The sequence below is a fragment of the Crassostrea angulata genome, chromosome 2 (assembly GCF_025612915.1).
Source record: "Crassostrea angulata isolate pt1a10 chromosome 2, ASM2561291v2, whole genome shotgun sequence".
In the NCBI taxonomy this organism is placed as follows: Eukaryota; Metazoa; Mollusca; class Bivalvia; order Ostreida; family Ostreidae; genus Magallana; species Magallana angulata.
The window spans coordinates 30,077,684-30,096,915 of record NC_069112.1 but is presented as its reverse complement, the minus strand read 5'-3'; the positions used below and the strand labels follow the sequence as shown (position 1 = coordinate 30,096,915).

At 33.6% G+C, this 19,232-nt stretch overlaps 1 protein-coding gene across 1 annotated transcript; it reads right to left on the bottom strand.

The window, feature by feature from the left end:
* Window positions 1–1,246: 1,246 nt before the first annotated feature.
* LOC128173110 (uncharacterized) lies at window positions 1,247–18,918 on the bottom strand. Its single transcript, XM_052838834.1, has 12 exons — window positions 18,577–18,918; window positions 17,010–17,040; window positions 15,969–16,009; window positions 14,817–15,771; window positions 14,446–14,666; window positions 13,999–14,075; window positions 11,967–13,545; window positions 10,119–10,178; window positions 9,871–9,918; window positions 7,562–7,603; window positions 5,665–5,757; window positions 1,247–3,490 (listed from the first exon to the last, which is right to left on the bottom strand). Exons 4-12 carry the CDS (start codon window positions 15,740–15,742, stop codon window positions 3,321–3,323), a joined length of 3,216 nt encoding a protein of 1,071 aa, XP_052694794.1. The 5' UTR covers window positions 15,743–15,771; window positions 15,969–16,009; window positions 17,010–17,040; window positions 18,577–18,918; the 3' UTR covers window positions 1,247–3,320.
* Between the last annotated feature and the right edge of the window lie 314 nt (window positions 18,919–19,232).

Below are 19,232 nucleotides of genomic sequence, written 5' to 3'. Positions count from 1 at the left end.
AGTATACCCCCTCTCCTTTGGAGTGGAGTATTAAAATACAATAAACCAGCACAATAAAAATGCAGACAATATGGCAATTCACAGAATACTGCATGTACATATAGGCCACGTTCCATGTTTGTTTTAAAAGGAGCATGGTCATGATTTAGGTCAAAATTTATTTTTCTATTTTGAATGTTCATCATGCTCAAGTAATGCATTTCTAATAGTCAACCAAACTTTGAGTTTCAGTTGTCCAGTTTTAAGCAAGACACAGGGCTAACAATTCTTTGGTATGTTAACAAGACTTATGCCATGTGTTTGTTTACATTTTGAAATTCCAGGTTAAGACATTAAATGAATTTGACAAATACAAGGAGCTGTTTATTGATGTACAAAACAAATTAGGAGATAAAAAAAATTCAGCTTGAAAAAGAACTTTTTTTAACTTTTAACTTTAACCAGTATATTAAACCAATGTAAATTAAAAAAATAAGACACAAGCCTTTTTACAAAACAAAGAATTGAAGCTCTGCATCTGGCTCATAACACTACAACTAACACTCAAATTTTGGTTGGTCATTAGAAATGCATTATACTAATGCATTATAAACAATAAACAAGAGGCCCATGGGCCACATCGCTCACCTGAGGAACAATAGGTACGATAAAATCAGCTTAATGGAGTCATAATACAAACAATCTGGACAATGTACAATAATACATGTAGATCCTGTATAAATAAAATCCATTTTCCCCCTGGATATTTTTTATGTTTATAATCATTAGTCCCTTTTCTAACAGGATGGTTTTATAGTCATATCACATGATGAGTATTGTAGTTCTCAAAAAGATCCTTAATAATTGTTTATCTATCGCATATAAAGCTACATCAAACTCTGAACCTTCTTGTGAGGCCGAAGAATTGTCCTGGAGCCAAAGTCTAACAATTATAAAGAATTATCTGGCTGATTAGTTTCTGAGAAGATTTTAAAAGTTTTACTCTATATATTCCTATGTAAAACTTTAACCCCTCCCCCCCATGTGGCTCAACCCTACCCCCAGGGATCATGATTTTCACAACTTTGAATCTACACTACCTGAGGATGCTTCCACACAAGTTTCAGCTTTCCTAGCTGATTAGTTTTTGGGAAGAATATTTTTAAAGATTTAAACTATATATTCTTATGTAAAACTTTGACCCCTCTCCCCCCCCCCCCCCCCCCCCCCCCCCGTGGCCCACCCTACCCCTAGGGATCACGATTTTCACAACTTTGAATCTACACTACCTGAGGATGCTTCCACACAAGTTTCAGCTTTCCTGGCTGATTAGTTTCTGAGAAGAAGATTTTTAAAGATTTACTCTATATATTCCTATGTAAAATTTTGACCCCCCATTGTAGCCCCACCTTACCCCCAGGGATCATGATTTTCACAACTTTGAATCTACACTACCTGGGGATACTTCCACATAAGTTTCAGCTTTCCTGGCTGATTAGTTTCTGAGATGAAGATTTTTAAAGATTTACTCTATATATTACTATGTAAAACTTCGAGCCCCCATTGTGGCCCCACCCACCACCAGGGATCATGAATTTCACAACTCTGAGTCTACAGTACCTGAGGATGCTTCCACACAAGTTTCAGCTTTCCTGGCTGATTAGTTTCTGAGAAGAAGATTTTTAAAGATTTACTCTATAAATTCCTATGTAAAACTTTGACCCCCCATTGTGGCCCCACCCTAACCCCGGGGCTCATGATTTTCACAACTTTGAATCTACACTACCTGGGGATACTTCCACACAAGTTTCAGCTTTCCTGGCTGATTAGTTTCTGAGAAGAAGATTTTTAAAGATTTACTCTATATATAACTATGTAAACATTCGAGCCCCCATTGTGACCCCACCCACCCCCAGGGATCATGAATTTCACAACTTTGAGTCTACACTACCTGAGGATGCTTCCACACAAGTTTCAGCTTTCCTGGCTGATTAGTTTCTGAGAAGAAGATTTTTAAAGATTTACTCTATATATAACTATGTAAACATTCGAGCCCCCATTGTTGCCCCACCCGACCCCAGGGATCATGAATTTCACAACTTTGAGTCTACACTACCTGAGGATGCTTCCACACAAGTTTCAGCTTTCCTGGCTGATTAGTTTCTGAGAAGAAGATTTTTAAAGATTTACTCTATATATAACTATGTAAACATTCGAGCCCCCATTGTGGCCCCACCCACCCCCAGGGATCATGAATTTCACAACTTTGAATCTACACTTCTTGAGGATAATTCCACACAAGTTTCAGCTTTCCTGGCTGATTAGTTTCTGAGAAGAAGATTTTTAAAGATTTACTCTATATATTCCTATGTAAAACTTCGAGCCCCCATTGTGGCCCCACCCAACCCCCGGGGGCCATGAATTTCACAACTTTGAATCTACACTACCTGAGGATGCTTCCACACAAGTTTCAGCTTTCCTGGCTTTATGGTTATTGAGAAGAAGATTTTTGAAAATTTCTCAAAATTTTTAATTAATTTCTAATTATCTCCCCTTGAAAAAGGGCGTGGCCCTTAATTTTCACAACTTTGAATCCCCTTTGCCTAAGGATGATTTGTGCCAAGTTTGGTTGAAATTGGCTCAGTAGTTGTTGAGAAGATGTTGAAAATGTGAAAAGTTTACGGACAGACGGACGGACAGACGACAGACAAAATGTGATCAGAATAGCTCACTTGAGCTTTCAGCTCAGGTGAGCTAAAAATACAAAAATAAAAATCTGACCAAAATCGTGACCACTCCCCCATGAGGTGTACTAATTGCTAATATCTGACTATAGTCTGTCCCAAGATATTTATGCTGCATATTTGAACGATTTTAAATAAAAATACACATACCTGTGACTGAAGTGCAATTAAAATCGATGAAAGGGAAAATTCCCAAGATAATTTCATTCATACATTATCATTTTTCCCTCGTAAAAATTCACAGGAACGAAAACAGATTTCCTACGGAGATTTATAATGGGGAATGTTGACATCTTTTCTCTATTCGGAAGTACTCGGGACACCTCGCGCAATTTTTCAACGTTATCATCCGGGCGTCTTCATCTCCTTGGCAATGGAAAAACCTCGTAGACTTTTTATTTTTAGCAGTGTACTGATACCCGACAAGCTAGAGGGGGCGTTTCAAAGAGGAAATCTTGGAATTTTTCCATACTATTGAATGAACATCGTTTGAACCAAGAGGTATTTATAAATATTGAGTAATTTAAGAAAATATGCGGCAAAAATATCTTGGGACAGACTATAGAAATTCACAAGACATGTTCATTTCTAAATTGTTCATACAGCCACCAACTCCAACTCTGCGAGTTTTTTGGAAGTTCTTAGCCTCGCCGTTTTTCTCTCATTAAAAATCTTTGTTCTAGCTTTAGAAATTTTTGTCTTCATATGAAGACCATCTAATGATGAGATGTTATTTGTCTGCAGGAAGTCTTCAATTTCTTTCTTACCTGTAAAAAATAAAGAGGAGTGAATGATTTGTCATTGATATTATATTTTTAAAAACATGTTTATGAACACCACATAAATAGGCATAAAGTCATAGGCATAAAGTCATCATTTTAAACATTAATATTTTAATCAATCTCAATGAAATAATCCTAAATTCGGTAACAAATTCCCCAACCGACTTCACTGAAGGGAACTAGAGCTTTTTTCTCCATCTGTCTATCCCACTTCAGTTTTTCACAATTTTTTTCATTATGGGTTTGAAGAATAATATGAACTTGCTTCATAATGTCAAACAACAGATCAAGTATACATTTTAGTAGCCTCTGGTCGTCATATTTTTGAGAGAATTGATTTTTACATTCCAATTTTTTTAATGACTGGATTCGGTGTATGTACTCAATAAATGAGGCCAGTATGTGGTCAGTAATAATATCATGTACATGTATCATTACTTTTATAATTTCTTACAAACAAAAAAGTTCTGTAAACTGTGTCAAGCATTGTGCTGTACATTTTATCGGCAGTTTTTTTTTGTATTATAACAATCCAGTGTTATCGTGTCTGGGCTGTTAAATATTAAAGTTTGGTTTGAGGTTCGGAGTACAGAAGACTGTGATGATATTGAGTATGACAGGGAATTCCTCTAGCAGGAAACAATTAACTTGGCAAAATTATACGAGATAAAATAAAGAGTATTAGTTTACCCACTTTGTATTTAATTTCAACATCGACTGTGTCTGCTTCGCTTCGAATATGTATTTTTAAAATGGATTTTCAAGGTTGCTAGCTGTTTGTTGTAATTATTTTTCATAATTTCATACTATACAAGAAGTCTTTAATTTTTGAAAATTTCAACATTTATGATGGGGGATATTTAATACAAAAGGTCTCAAAATTTTGCCATTCTTAATTAAAGGGGTACCAGTAGGGAACGTGTATTGTTTATGCAATACTCTCAGTGAGCTAATTTTTTAAAAAGTTTTAGTTATTGATTTATAAGCAAGACTCATTACACACAATTCATTACAATGTAAACAAAGCCCATATCTTAAATCTAAAGCTGTTTTATAACCTTCATGTATTGCCATGGCAAAATTTGAGGCCACATTAAACCAATTTTATAATTCTTCTATACATATGAACAAGTCTAAAATTCAGCCACACCTTCCATTATGGCTACCTTTAACAAGTCGCCAGTATCAATGTTTTTTTTTAATATATCTAAACTTATTTTAGCAACAATCTGTCCACCACAGTCAGCAACAAGTGTTTTTAGGTCCCATGTTTTGAACATGCCTGTTTTCAAGGGTCAATTTGTCTGTTTTGTCACATGACTTATGTCTAGAGGATAGACTTTGCCTCATGGAGAGGCAAAACATAATCAGCATCATTTAGGTCAATCATAGTTAATGTGAACATATGAATTTCTGAATTTGCTATTAACTTATAAGATAAATTTCAACAATTGAATGACAACAATTTAATTATTCAATATCTAATTATCAAACAAGTGAGAACAATTTATATTTATCAATATTATCCATATGCGTGGCCTCTGCTTAAAGTTCTGTGAACGAAAAACAACTGCCTGCAATTTTTATGTAAATTTATAATATAAAATGTATATAATAATATATAATATCAAATAATTTTTAAATCTAAATTCAACCTTTATAGTCAACCCTCCCCCATTGTTGCCCACCCTACCCCCAGGATTAAAAGGTCTATATATATGATAAGAGTTAAATTTGGTCCAAAATGATTCAAAATTTTGAGTATTTAGTCTTGTATTGATAAATCTTTATTTAAGAGGTTTTCATTTTTCAAGCCTGCACTCAATGTTTTCTAAATGAAAAATAACTGAGTTAAATTTTACATAACTTTATGATGTAAAATTTAAATTATAATATAAAATATTATATAAGAATTATTTAACATCTAATGCAGGTTATGTATTTTTTGGCTTGTCGCTACAATCATATCCTGCAGGAATCACATTGCAATAAAAACTTTAACTTAAGTCTATTCTCATGCAGTTAGTGGTCTTGTGACAAAATAGTCAACAGACAGGATGGCTAACAGCTACAACTACATGTCATTAGCCAGGTTCGCTTGAAGTTACAATTCAGATGATCACCTTTAATTTACAGTTCATGAGCAAAGTGTAACTTACATGGTAGATTGCCTGTGTTATGGTCTTTCTGAGTCAATATGTACTTCCTGAAAAAGGATTTCAAATTGGCTGTATCTTCCTTTGACCATTTCACTGTTGAAATACAGAAAAAAAACATTGATAATTCAAATTTGTTGGGTTAGGTGATGTAAAATTAACATTACGTTTCTCGGCCAAATTTCTCCTAAAAAAAAATGGAGGATGGTGGCAACTTTTTTTAAAGTAATAAATAAATAGATGCGGGAGGGCTTTTTTATATATTCATTGGCCATCTTGGGTTGCAAAAGCGCATACCTTATGAAATTGTCATCAACACAACCTGCCCCCTCCCTCCCCCCCCCCAAAAAAAATTCAGGGCCATACTTAAACAAGAAAAAAGCTGTCAAAATGACAGCAAACCAGGTTTTCTTTTGTGTGAACAGTATCCATTATACATTTGTCAATCCTAAATTGATATCCAATCCAGAAAATTAAGACACTTTATAATCTATAAATAAAGTACAATATTGTCTATATTTAAGGAATAAAGAATCATTCTTTGAGTATTTTGATGTGATAAATTTGATCGAGCATGATCAAATCTAATAAAGCCCAAAGGGCTTTATGATAGATTTGATAACGCCTCAACCAAAATTTTCACCTCATAATATTCAAATAATGATTCCTTATTACTTATATTTATATATTTTTTGGTTATTCTATGAGTTTTTATTTATATGTAAATTTCTTCTTTTAAAAACTTAGGAGGAATTATCAATACAAAAGGAGTACCCTTTTGGCAGTCACCCATCCGCCCCCCGTTTTCAGTTTCAAAAACTGGATTTTTCCTTCAGAAAACCCTGTTAAAAATTGTTTGTTTGGAATTGCCACCTTAGGGTTTTCAGATCCAGGAGAGAGGAAGGAAATTTCTTTTTCAAATTCGTTTGAAAAATTGTTAAATACTGAAGAACCATTAGATTTCGTGGTGGCTCAATTTTCGTGGAATTGGTGGGTACCTCTCAACCACGAATTAACATCCTCAACGAATTAATATATTAGGATACAAAAAGTCATATTTCCTTTGTAGGTTTCAGTGAATACACGAAATTACGTCCTCATGAACCTGTAAAATTTAAGCAATCCACGAAAATTGGCCCCTACGAAATTTAATGATTTCACAGTAGAAACATCAATAAACAGGAAATGTTTCTTATCTTTGTTCTTGTCATTCAATCTTCATATATGATTAAACTTTATTCCATTTCTTTACTGCCGATTTTTGACAGATAGTGAAGCATAGCATGGAAAAAGATACTGGCAGAAAAAAACAATGAAATAAGTCAAGTCCAACATGTTGAAATGAAAATGATTCATGTTATGCTTTGCAGGATGTGATGTAACGAATTTTTGACTCACTGAAAAAGTATCAAATTAACATTTTAACTATAATAGTTAAAAGTTACATACTCCAAAGTCTTGTCAAACTGATGGAGATCATTTACTATTCAATGCTGGGATAAAATATTTCTGATCCAAGTAATTCTGATAATAACTGAACTGTCCCCTCTATATTTATTTCAATTTTGACATGTCAGACTTGTCTGATTCCACTACTATCTTTTTCCATGTATCATCTTTACTAAAACTGCTTATCCCATTACTTTACTTTTACTTCACCATTTACTTGAATGGAAATATATGCATAAAGGAGAAGTTTTCCACCTCAAACATTATCTGACATCTAAACTGAACTAACTTGTAAACAATTAAGAAAAATATGCAATTTTTTTTTAGCAGGGGTGGGGAAGGAAGGGGTGATTATAGTTACTGTTTCAATTAGGCTGGAGGCAATTCCAAACAAACAGTAATTCTATTTTGCCCCAAAATACATTGACATTAATAATACATAAATATTTACCAGTCCTTGGGTTGTTCTTGTCTTTTGACTCTAGAATTTCATCTAAGTAGGAAAAAAGACAAATTAATCATAGGCCTATGTGATATGTTAAATATATGGTTTCACATCATCTGTCATTCAAGTTGCTTTTACATAAGTAATATTAACATTAAGAATTTAAAACTAAGGTGGCCAACTTTGGATTTTGTTGCACATGCTTTTGTGCTTGCCATGTCTTTACAAATTGTTTTGATACCATTTACCAATATTAAACCAAATAACAAATTACCAATCAAAACAATTTGGGATGTTTAAAAATCTGGTAATATAGTAAAGATAGGTACCGGTAATTAATTTTTTATGATGCCCCCTAAAATAAAACCAAATGATTTGATTTTCATAAAACACTGCAGGTACAGGAGCACTTAAAAGGGACTTGGACACAATTTGAGATCAAAATTCTTATTTTTATTTTTTTCGTATAAAATGGTTAACTTGTGCATTTTAAATGATTGACAAAAATATTGAATGTTAAAATCAAGTTACAAGCGAGATACAAAGGTAAAAATTGATTGTTATGTAAACAAAGCTCAAGTCTTACAGTTGTTTGCAAAAAGTGTAATGTAGAGAATGACCATTTCTTAGACAAAATGACATGTAAAAAACAATTTAAACTAATTCAATATATTCATAAATACTATTATCAACAAAAGAAAGATACAGCTGATTGAAACTTACACCAATATAACACATATGTAAAAAATGACAATATTTGAGCTTTGTTTACAAAACAAAGAATTATGAACTCTGTATCTTGCCAATAACTTGATATTTGACGTAGCATTATAAACTTCTATATTTATAAGTATAAACATTGAAAATAGAAAAATGAGATTTAATTTTTTTAAAGTCAAATCGTGTCCAAGTCCCTTTAAGTCGATCGACTGAATATTAAATATGTTTTTCCTATTACAGCACTGATATAATGAAAGTTGACAAAACAAAACAAAACAAAACAATCCTATTCTATCCTATATCCTGTATCATGCATCCTATACTGCAAACCAGCTCTGTCCTATCCTGTCCCATACAGTCCATATTTAGGAATAAAAGATAAATGAAACGAAAAAAAAGAAATTCATGACTTTATCAACTAATATTATGCTTAAAAGATCCAATTAATACAGGTACATAAACTTGAGGATTTTCAGAGCGATGTAGCATTTTAACCAGTGCATCGATAAATTAAATAGTATGTGAAATGTACAAAATTATGTTAATAGACAGGTACACAATTATGGTTTTGTTTTTATTTGATGTTCATATCATAAATTGCTAAAATGCAAATAAAACAACTAATATAGATGCAAGGAATTATTGATTAATATTTTTATCAATTACTTTTCCGTATCGTTTAAATTCTGAGTGATTGATGTTCTGTCGATACGGGAATTTATATTTACTTGAATCAATCAAAATTGTTTAATCATTTGATTTTGTTAAAATATGAAATTGTACGAATTTATGGTGAGTTGACATTACTTAATTCAATCTGATCACTTAATTATCAGGCAGGAATATACGTCCAAGTTATCGGGCATCGTAGACATTATGTGAACGTGAACATATGAGTGCACACATAAAGTATGTTTCGTGTTTATTTCTGTATTTTTCGAAATGACAGTCAATTAAAACAGTTTAACTGCTGCGTTCTGTACACGAAGCGATAGAAATATACTTAATATGTTGAAAATTTATACCCTGTATTGTGAACACTTCCTATGTTATCCACGATTTGATAAAATGTAATATACGCATCAAAATTTTTCACCATTTAGTTAATTCAGCACAGTGCTAGATACTCATTATGTTTTACTTTGTATAACAAATAAAATTCATGTTTTAAATGTATTAATTGATGCTGTAAGGTAATAAATACACTGATTTTCGTTTTGCAAAAACATTATGAAATTTGATTGGCTACTGGATGCAGAAAAAGATAGGATAGGATAGGATTTAACTTCTATATTTCTATCATGTATTGTGCGTCCTGTATCCTATCCTATCCTTGTCAACTTTCACTATGGCAGCACTGTACTATAGTTTTTACAACAATAAAATAATAACAATAATAACAAGTTGTTAAAAAAAAGCATTAAGAGATATTTATTCCCCCCTCCCATGAAGAGGAGCCTAGCCCTTCCTTGAACCAAGTAACAGCCCTTTACCATACAATTTGGCATTTGTCATTCAGTTTTGGGGTTTACTAGATGTTCTTGCATTAAATGCTCAGATTTAAAGCTGTACATTTAGATTTGGTCACAACTTACCATCCATATCAATTTCTGGACCCTGTGATGATTCCATATCATCCAATTCTAGTAAATAAAGACAATTGCATTGTTTGTTCATGTTGTATGAAGACATCAAATTTTAGTTAAAAACCACCTACAAATACTACTGACACTGAATATATTAAGTGTCATTCAATTATGGGTTTAAATTGTAACTGTTTTTCTCCCTCATAATAATAATTTGAAAAGAGCAGTAATATGATGATGACAATACAATGTAATACCTTCACTGGCCTCTTCTTCCACCTTCTTAGAAACCTCTTTAGAAACTGACATATCCTTTCCTAAAATTACAAGTGAATGAATTTTGGAAAATATATAATAAGAGGGAAGAAAGGGACATATCCTGATTTTTGTTAAGAGCTTTGATGATTTTATATTGTAATTTTGATGCATGATCAATGCATTTTTAGATCCATTAAAAGCGAGTTTTTAACTAGTTTGTTCTTTTAATGAATAAAAATGAATAGAAAAGGCAGGTCTAATAAATAGAAGATTACTATACGAAGAAATCAAGCAGATTTGACATGACTCATATCTAAGATATTGCTTATCAGTTGGCAATCAGAACTGCCATAAAAATACGACTTAAAATCAATATATTTGCATAAGCAAAGGTTAGTCACATCAAACAAGCTTACTGAATAGGTTGGCAAATAACACTTACATGTAAGGTCAAGCCAGTTCACACGTACATGTTAAAAAAAAATTGAAATGGGCAAGACCAACTGAACTAATTTGCATCTTTTAAACAAGAGAACCATGGACCATATTGCTCACCTACAGAACAATAGCCAAAAATGAAAATACTGTGGTTTCATCAATTTTCGTGAGCAACAATATTCATTGATAAAATGAATATCACAGTTTAAAGGATAAGTAAATTATTGGATAATGTTCATAACAATACAGATTATTATTAAAAGTTGCACTTCAACGAATATCATATTCTGTTGATTCAATCAACAATGAAATCCAAAAAAATTTGTATTTAACAAATATTGATGAAACCATAGTAATTGCCATGATAATAAAATAAGATATATGCAGTCATTATAATAAAAAATATTTGGACATGAGAATTGTTTATCTCATCATTTAAAGCCCCTTGTATCTTCGGTGTTCAAATTATTGCAAGTGGAAACAATAAGAATGCTAGTATAGTTAAAAATACTACAACAATTTAACAAGAGGCCAACAGGACATAACACTCACCAAAGTACCATAGCCCACACACAGAACTGTGGAGGAATCTCATAATTTAATGCTTGTATAACTCTTTTAATCATTACATTATTTACAATGATTGATTTTTAGATATGAACAAGCAAGGGAAGAAAACTTCATTTACCTTTAACCCTCCCCCCTTCCCATCCCACCCAAGGGGACATGAAATTTACTGGTTCAGGGCTTTACTAAATATGCAGTAAGTTTCAATTCATTGCCAGTAAGAAAATGGAGATTAAAACATTATGTGCAATGGTTCTATATAACCATTTTAGCCCCATCCTAGAGTTAAAACCCCTACTCTGACATTTATAATTTTGGTAGAGGGCCTCCTGGTTTTCATGAATTCAGTTTTGGTATACCGTATTTTTTCGGGCATAGGCTATTTTTTTGTCTGATGCACAAGACTTGGCTTATCCCCTGGATTGGCTCATTGTAGGCTCAAAGTAGAAAAAATCAAACACTAAAATACAAAATTCAAAATGGTGGTCATGACGAACCCTCTTAGTATTAAAATATAGTGATTTTATTATTATTTGTAATGACAGGCACATTTTTTGCCCAACCGCAATTATCTTCCTTTCATATGAAAAATAAACCATGAAAGCCTGTCGCCAAGGATTCTTTGTACCAAGTTGGTTGGAAGTGGCAAAATGGTTCCATAGAAGAAGATGGAATGTGAACGTTTCAAATTCGTTAGACAAATTAGAAAAGCTCACTTCGGCTCAGATGAATTAAAAACTAAATGTTGCAGGGGGTATCAAAAGGACAAAAGCTGAGGCTTAGGTTTAAAAATCTACCATTTGATATTGATTGCATTCATTTTGAACAAAGATTTTAAATACCTTCATCTGCATCAGTCAGCATGCGTCCCATTACACGCAGAGTCCTAATTCCAGCTGGGCACTGATAGTTGTCTTTATTAATTTCCTTCTCATGTCCCATATGATCCAAAAATATTTCCTGGTTTTGTGGTAGCATGTGTAGACTTGCATATATAGTGGACAGTCTATGTCTCATTTTGCCTGCATTTATGGTCATACTGACATCTGCTCTACTGCACACATTTTTTAGAGCATGCCAACCGGAACAATGTGACTTCCCAGATTTTGTTGCAAATAAAAATGGGTTTTCTGCAGAGATACCATACAAGGTTCTATATTGGATAAGAAGTCTTATTCCTGGAACCAAATCTTTTGGAACGAGAACTGGAACAAACTTTTTACCTTTCCCTTTAAGGTAAACAAGTTTAAACTGTCCGACCAGGAACTTTTCGGCCGCATCTTCCACATTTTCTACCTGCTCCTGCGGAACCCAGACATTTTGCTCAGCATCTTCCCACTCTGCTCTCAACATTCTAGATGCCTCTTCACCTCGCCTTGCATTAAACAGCGTCAGTCTTGCTACAATCAGAGTTCTAAGCCATGTATATCTTTCCATGGTAAAATTGGAAACATTTTCAGAAATTTCTTCACTTATATAGCGTTTCAGTATCTGTATATCAGTCTCCTTTGGAAGATTTTCAGGTTTTCTCAATTTCTCCATGCTATTCTTAACACACATTTGCCGTGCACCTGAGAATAACTCACATGACTTGAATTTGTATGCATCCTTGAAAATTTTCAGTTCTTTAGCCTTTGCGTCTTGCATTGTTTCCGCAAAATGCCCATGCAATGCTTTGATAGATCTTAGAATAATTGCATTCAAGAATAGTTTTTGTCCATGTTTCTCTTTCCTTTCAGTGTGGTCATCAACAATAGAAACCTGTTGGTCAATAGCATCATAGAGATCTTGTAAATGACTTCTATTAAACATTGTTTCCACAGAATTTGTTTCTGATTCACCACTTATGTCACAAAATGTTAAGTAAAGTCGAGCTAATTCTCTCATTTCTGCCATAACTACCCTTTTCACTTCATTTTCTTTTCCTGTTTCATGTCTTCTTAAATTGAAGTGCCTGAAACCTATCAGCTTTATCATTGGATCTGACCTGCATAACTCACCAACTTGGCCATCACGAAAACTGTTCAATATTTCCCTGAACTGTTTATCATCATCCATTCTGGTTTTTGCTTTCTGTAGTAATCTGGGTTTGACTGGATCAGGCTGAGAGACAATACATTTATGCTTGTAAAAAAACCTACTGGACACAAAACTTTTGCATGAAGCACAAACACGCAATTGATCCTTTTGGTTTGGCTGTCTTTCTCTCATCAATGGATCTCTGTTGTCTGAGATTAAAAGTACGTTATATTCATATATTCCATCCTTGCGCTTTCTGTCAAAGAAAATGTTTTGTTGCATGGTACTTTTTTTCAAAACTTCCGCAACTTCGGGTTCTGATTTGTGTTTCCTCATTATATGCCTCTTCAGTTTGCCATTGTGGATAACTTGCCTACAGTACACACAGTACCTGTCAGGTTTCTGAAAAATAGAGCACTTAAATAAATGAATATGGAAATATTGTAAAAATTTCATGGGGGTATTTTTTTTTAGAGATAGGGGCCTGGGGGCACTGCTTGAAGTTCTTGGCAAAGATTCTGACTCTCTCTTAGAACCTATGACTGCCCAGCATCCAAATAATCAAGACCAAGTTCTTTATCTGAAGCTGCCTCTATTTATATAACCCATTAATAATTCTATCAACAGTGCAAGTTTGACTGGGGATGAACATGATTTATTTCATCGTGTAACAGGCTCCGAGACAATTACACAATTGGAGAAGTTCTAAAATCTTAACCTGCCTAAACATCTGGATAATCAAAATAACTCTTTGTAATGTATGTAAAACTAGCTCTGTGGTTCATTCAAAAAGTAAACTCATTCATGCATGTTGGGACCATTATTTACATATATTTTATGTCTGAGCAGACATACCTTGTACACATTGGTTTTCTTCTGTGATGCATTTTCTGATTTACAGCTATTTGTGTCACCTGTCAATAGCATGTCACCTGTCAATAGCATGAAGTAAATATCGGTTAAAACACACTTATGTAAAAAAATAAATAAACACTACACATTCTATTGATCACTTGATATATAATCAACATGTAACCAGTATGCTATTTAATTGAATAGCTTTTTTTTCCAACTACATGTATCATGAATATGGTTTCAATACCAAAGATACCAAAGTTAACAAATTCCAAAAACTTGACAACTTTCCATAATAAATTATCTTAAATAATTGAGAAAATAGGTTATTTGTCACAGAAATAAATTAATATTGATCATGTCAATCATGTTTAGAAGATATGCATCTTTCCTCTTTTAAATTTTTAAATAACTTACACAATTTACAACAATAATAAATATAAATACCTTTCAATGGCATTTCGGCATTACTGGTGTCCTCTTGGGTGTCCTCTTGGACAGTCAAGGGAGACACTCTTGGCATTTCGGCATTACTGGTGTCCTCTTGGACAGTCATGGATGACAATCTGGACATCTTTGCATTTCTGGTGTCCTCTTGAACAGTCAAGGATGACCCATTTGGCATTTCGGCATTACTGGAGTCCTCTTGAACAATCATGGAAGACACTCTGGGCATCTCAGTATTACTGGTGTCCTCTTGGACAGTCATGGATGACAATCTGGACATCTTTGCATTTCTTGTGTCCTCTTGAACAGTCAAGGATGACCCATTTGGCATTTCGGCATTACTGGAGTCCTCTTGAACAATCATGGAAGACACTCTGGGCATCTCAGTATTACTGGTGTCCTCTTGGACGGTCAAGGATGACCATCTTGGCATTTTGGCATAACTGGTGTCCTCTTGTACTGTCAATGATGACACTCTGGGCATTTCTGCATAACTGGTGTCCTCTTGGACAATCAAGGATGACCCTCTGGGCATTTCGGCATAACTGGTGTCCTCGACAGTCAAGGATGACCCTCTTGGCATTTCGGCATAACTGGTGTCCTCTTGGACAGTCATGGATGACAATCTGGACATCTTAGCATAACTTGTGTCCTCTTGAACAGTCAAGGATGATCCTTTTGGCATTTCGGCATAACTGGTGTCCTCTTGAACAGTCAAGGAGTATCCTTTTGGCATTTCGGCATAACTGGTGTCCTCTTGTACTGTCAATGATGACACTCTGGGCATCTTAACATTACTTGTGTCCTCTTGGACAGTCAGGGATGACCCTCTGGACATTTTGGCATTACTGATGTCCTCTTGGACAGTCAAGGGTGACACTCTGGACATTTCCGCATTCATGGTGTTCTCTTGGACAATCATGGATGCTACTCTGGGTATCTCAGCATTACTGGTGTCCTCTTGGACTGTCATTGACGATACTAGGGGCATGTTGGCAATTCTGATGTCCTCTTGAACAGTCAAGGAGGATCCTTTTGGCATTTCGGCATAACTGGTGTCCTCTTGGACAGTCAAGGATGACAATCTGGACATCTTAACATTACTTGTGTCCTCTTGGACAGTCAGGGATGACCCTCTGGACATTTTGGCATTACTGATGTCCTCTTGGACAGTCAAGGGTGACACTCTGGACATTTCCGCATTCATGGTGTTCTCTTGGACAATCATGGATGACACTCTGGGTATCTCAGCATTACTGGTGTCCTCTTGGACTGTCATTGACGATACTAGGGGCATGTTGGCAATTCTAGTGTCCTCTTTGACTGCTGTGTTCAAAAAATTCATAAAAATCAATTTTAAGTTAGAGCAAACCAAATATTGATAAATTAAAACAATTAGCCAAAATTAACCTACTTTGAGAAGAAACATAAATCAATTTAAAGAATCACTTTATGAAAAATTATTCAATTCTAACAACAATCTTGCTGTACATTCCCACAACCATTTTTTTTTTCAACATTACCTGCCAGTGATGAAATGGGCCTTTCAGCATCACATTCCTTCCTAATAAAGAATATGAAAACTAGGATCATTTTCCAAACCAAAATATTTAGATATCAATTTTCTGAATTCCAAATTGAGCCAAGTATGAAATAGGATACTACTTATGAATAATGATCAACAGTGTGAACATTGTAAATATTTTTCATCCGAAAAATGACACAATTTTGCCAACCTTGAATAAATCATCATTATGCCTTCTGTCATTTTCTCTATATATATTCAATACTCATCTATTTTCGCATAGTATACAAAGGGATGACAACCGCGGTTTTTACATTTATGAAACGTAGATACATACGATTGACATCGAACAATGAATATAAATAACCTTTCCAAAAGCATATAATACTGACGGGAATTCTAAAGCTAAAGTTTGAAATAAACATTTGAACAAATTGATTAAACATTTGTGAACGAAATTGTACTTGAGAATCCAGAAAACCCTATTCTAAATGATGCTTGATATAGGAATATATAGGGAAAAATTCAATAAGATTTTGTCTGCTAAACAACTGAAGTTTCCTCGGTAGAGTCCCTTGCATCTCATTTCTTGAAAAGAACATATGAAACGTTTGTTAATTTATTTATTGAACAGCAACTTGTTGATTAAATAATCAATCAAATCAATTGATTCATTTGAATGAACAAACGTTTGCCTTTCTGGTGACTAGACAACACTCGAACGTCACAGCTACTTATCGAAAGGCACGCCAGTATATTCAACAGTCGGCATAATAATAATAATAGTGTTGTGCATATACTATGCTTAAATAGTGGTCAGAGTTTGATACAGGCTCGTGCACTATATATCAAACCCTGACTACTATTTAGGCATAGTACTTGCACAAAACATCACTATAATATAAATATGCAAAGAATTGTTTTCAACCTTGAATAACCTAATTTAAGAATGTGACACTATTTAGATTTCTTTCCATTATTTCGAAACAGTATAACACATCAGTTAAATTCTTTCAACATTAAGTTCTGCTTTACTTACCAAGACAGTGCGTTCAGTTCAGAAAGAGGAACTGTAAAAAGATTTTGTTGAAAGATTAATGTAAGGAAATAGTAAGAATCTGTACATCCTAGAAACAGGTTTTATAAATCATTTAAAGGGTTTTAAGTTTAGTGAATTGCATGCACTTGACTGCCTCATGTCACATCATTAGGCATAACTTCGGTTTAAGAGGGCTAGATGGTCATTGCCATTTTTCAACAATATCAGTCTCCTTTAAAAGAAGAGCTCTGTATAAAACTACCGGTATATATATATAAGCTATGCTATTTGGATTTGTGTGTTTCTGATTATTATGGCCAACATAAAAAAAGAATTGCTGTAGTTTTCAAGTAGTATTTGATAGACAACTTGTTGATTACCCAATGCCCTTAAAAATTACATTATCAGAAGCGATATATATTTTTAAAGGGACCAAGACACGATTTGAGCTACAATTTTTCATATTTGGTTCTCCATTTATAATGTTTAGAATTGTAAATATGCATGGTTATCTTTAAGGCTTCATCTAAATTTGAAAGTCAATATCGAGTAACCTGCAAGGAAAGAGTTTAAAATTCTTTGTTTTGAAAACAAAGCTCAAGTTTTGTTATTGTTTACTATGTGTTGTATTGTATAAATTTTGATCAAGTGTTTCTTTCTTTGCTGACAATATTATTATTTATGAACATATTAAATCCAATTATCTTGTTTGCCACAAGTCATTTGTGACTAACTTTACTTTACATTATCTGTAAACAAACACAAGACTTGAGATGTTTTTTTGCGTAAAAATGAGTTTTCATCTCTGTATTTAGCTTGTAATTTGACTCCTAACATTTAAATTTTGTCTGATCATTCATAATGCACATTCAAACCATTTTAAACATAAAAAAGTAAAATTTTGACCTCAAATCGTGTCCAATTCCCTGTAAGTTATGTTAAGTAAGAATAGTGTATGTAGGACTAAGAGCTGGTCCTCTTATAGTTATCCCAACTTGGAAGGAAGCTACCCAAAATAAAACACAGATAAGTACCTGAAATGGCCCCTTAAATCATCCCAACAAAGATGCACAAAATCTAAAGTACACAAACTAAAGATATGAAATTGGTCCCCTTAATCATCCCAGCAAAGATATACAAAAGTGGTCCCCTTAATCATTCCAACAGATACATAAAATGTAAAGTATAAAACAAAAGATACTAAATTGGTCTCCATAATCATACCAACGAAGATACTCAAAATGTAGCGTATATATACATAGGTTATTGAATTAGTTCTTTTTATCATCTCAAATAAGAATAATTTAATATGATAAAAAACACATTAATAAATAGGTCCCTTAATCATATAATATAGGATAAACAACATGATTATGACCTACTCTTTAATAAGAAACTTAACTGGTCCCCTTAATCATCCCAAAGAAGACACACAAAATATAAAGTACACATATATCACTTTATTGGTCTCCTTAATCATCCCATAGAAGATACCCAATACAGACGTCACTAATTTGGTCCCCTTAAAAAACTTAGATGAATAAAGAAATGTATGATGAATTCTTACCTACAGAGGAGAGACTATCGCTATATGAGTCTTCCACCAAAGATGACTCATTTAAGTCAAATGGATCTGAGTCACTATCTGCAAGAAAGTAACAATTATATACATTAATGTCAATTTTTTAAAAATAGATTTGCAGCAGTTATGAAAAAAATTGAAAAAAAAAAGTGGCCCAAATCATTCTTTCTCAATAACTTATGATTTCACAACTGACAAGACTTGTAATTAAAATGATTTGCCATGACCAATCATTCACATCATGAACTCTATGTGAAAGATCTTGAATACATGTATATCTAAGTTGGCATAATATTGAATTCAAAGCCTGATAACTCAATCTCCAAATTGCACAAATTAAGTATTTTTTTTTTGGGGGGGGGGGTGTATTAATATGATAAAAATTCACAAACTATTTCGAAAACAGCAATTCATTAATGGCCAATTCCCCTTTCCCTTGTGGTGCATAATTACCACAAGATGCATCATCCAGCAAAATTTGGCAAAGAGTAGAACCAATAATTACTTAGATGTGGCCATCAAAAAGCACCTGATTCCAAATATTTGACCTGCTTCAAAAACCTTAACTTCCTCCATCATCTGAAATTGACTGCTCAGATTCCAAACATCCAACTGATCCAAGCATGTCATTTGCATTTAAA

Bases quoted from the DNA above. Each gene is read 5' to 3' on its own strand.
- LOC128173110 (XM_052838834.1), bottom strand. From the start codon at position 15,742: ATGCCCCTAGTATCGTCAATGACAGTCCAAGAGGACACCAGTAATGCT. The intron at 10,179-11,966 runs GTATTTAAAATC...TTGTAATTTTAG, and splicing joins GCTGACTGATGCAGATGAAG to GAAAGGATATGTCAGTTTCT. The intron at 5,758-7,561 runs GTAAATATTTAT...GTATTTCAACAG, and splicing joins CAAGAACAACCCAAGGACTG to TGAAATGGTCAAAGGAAGAT.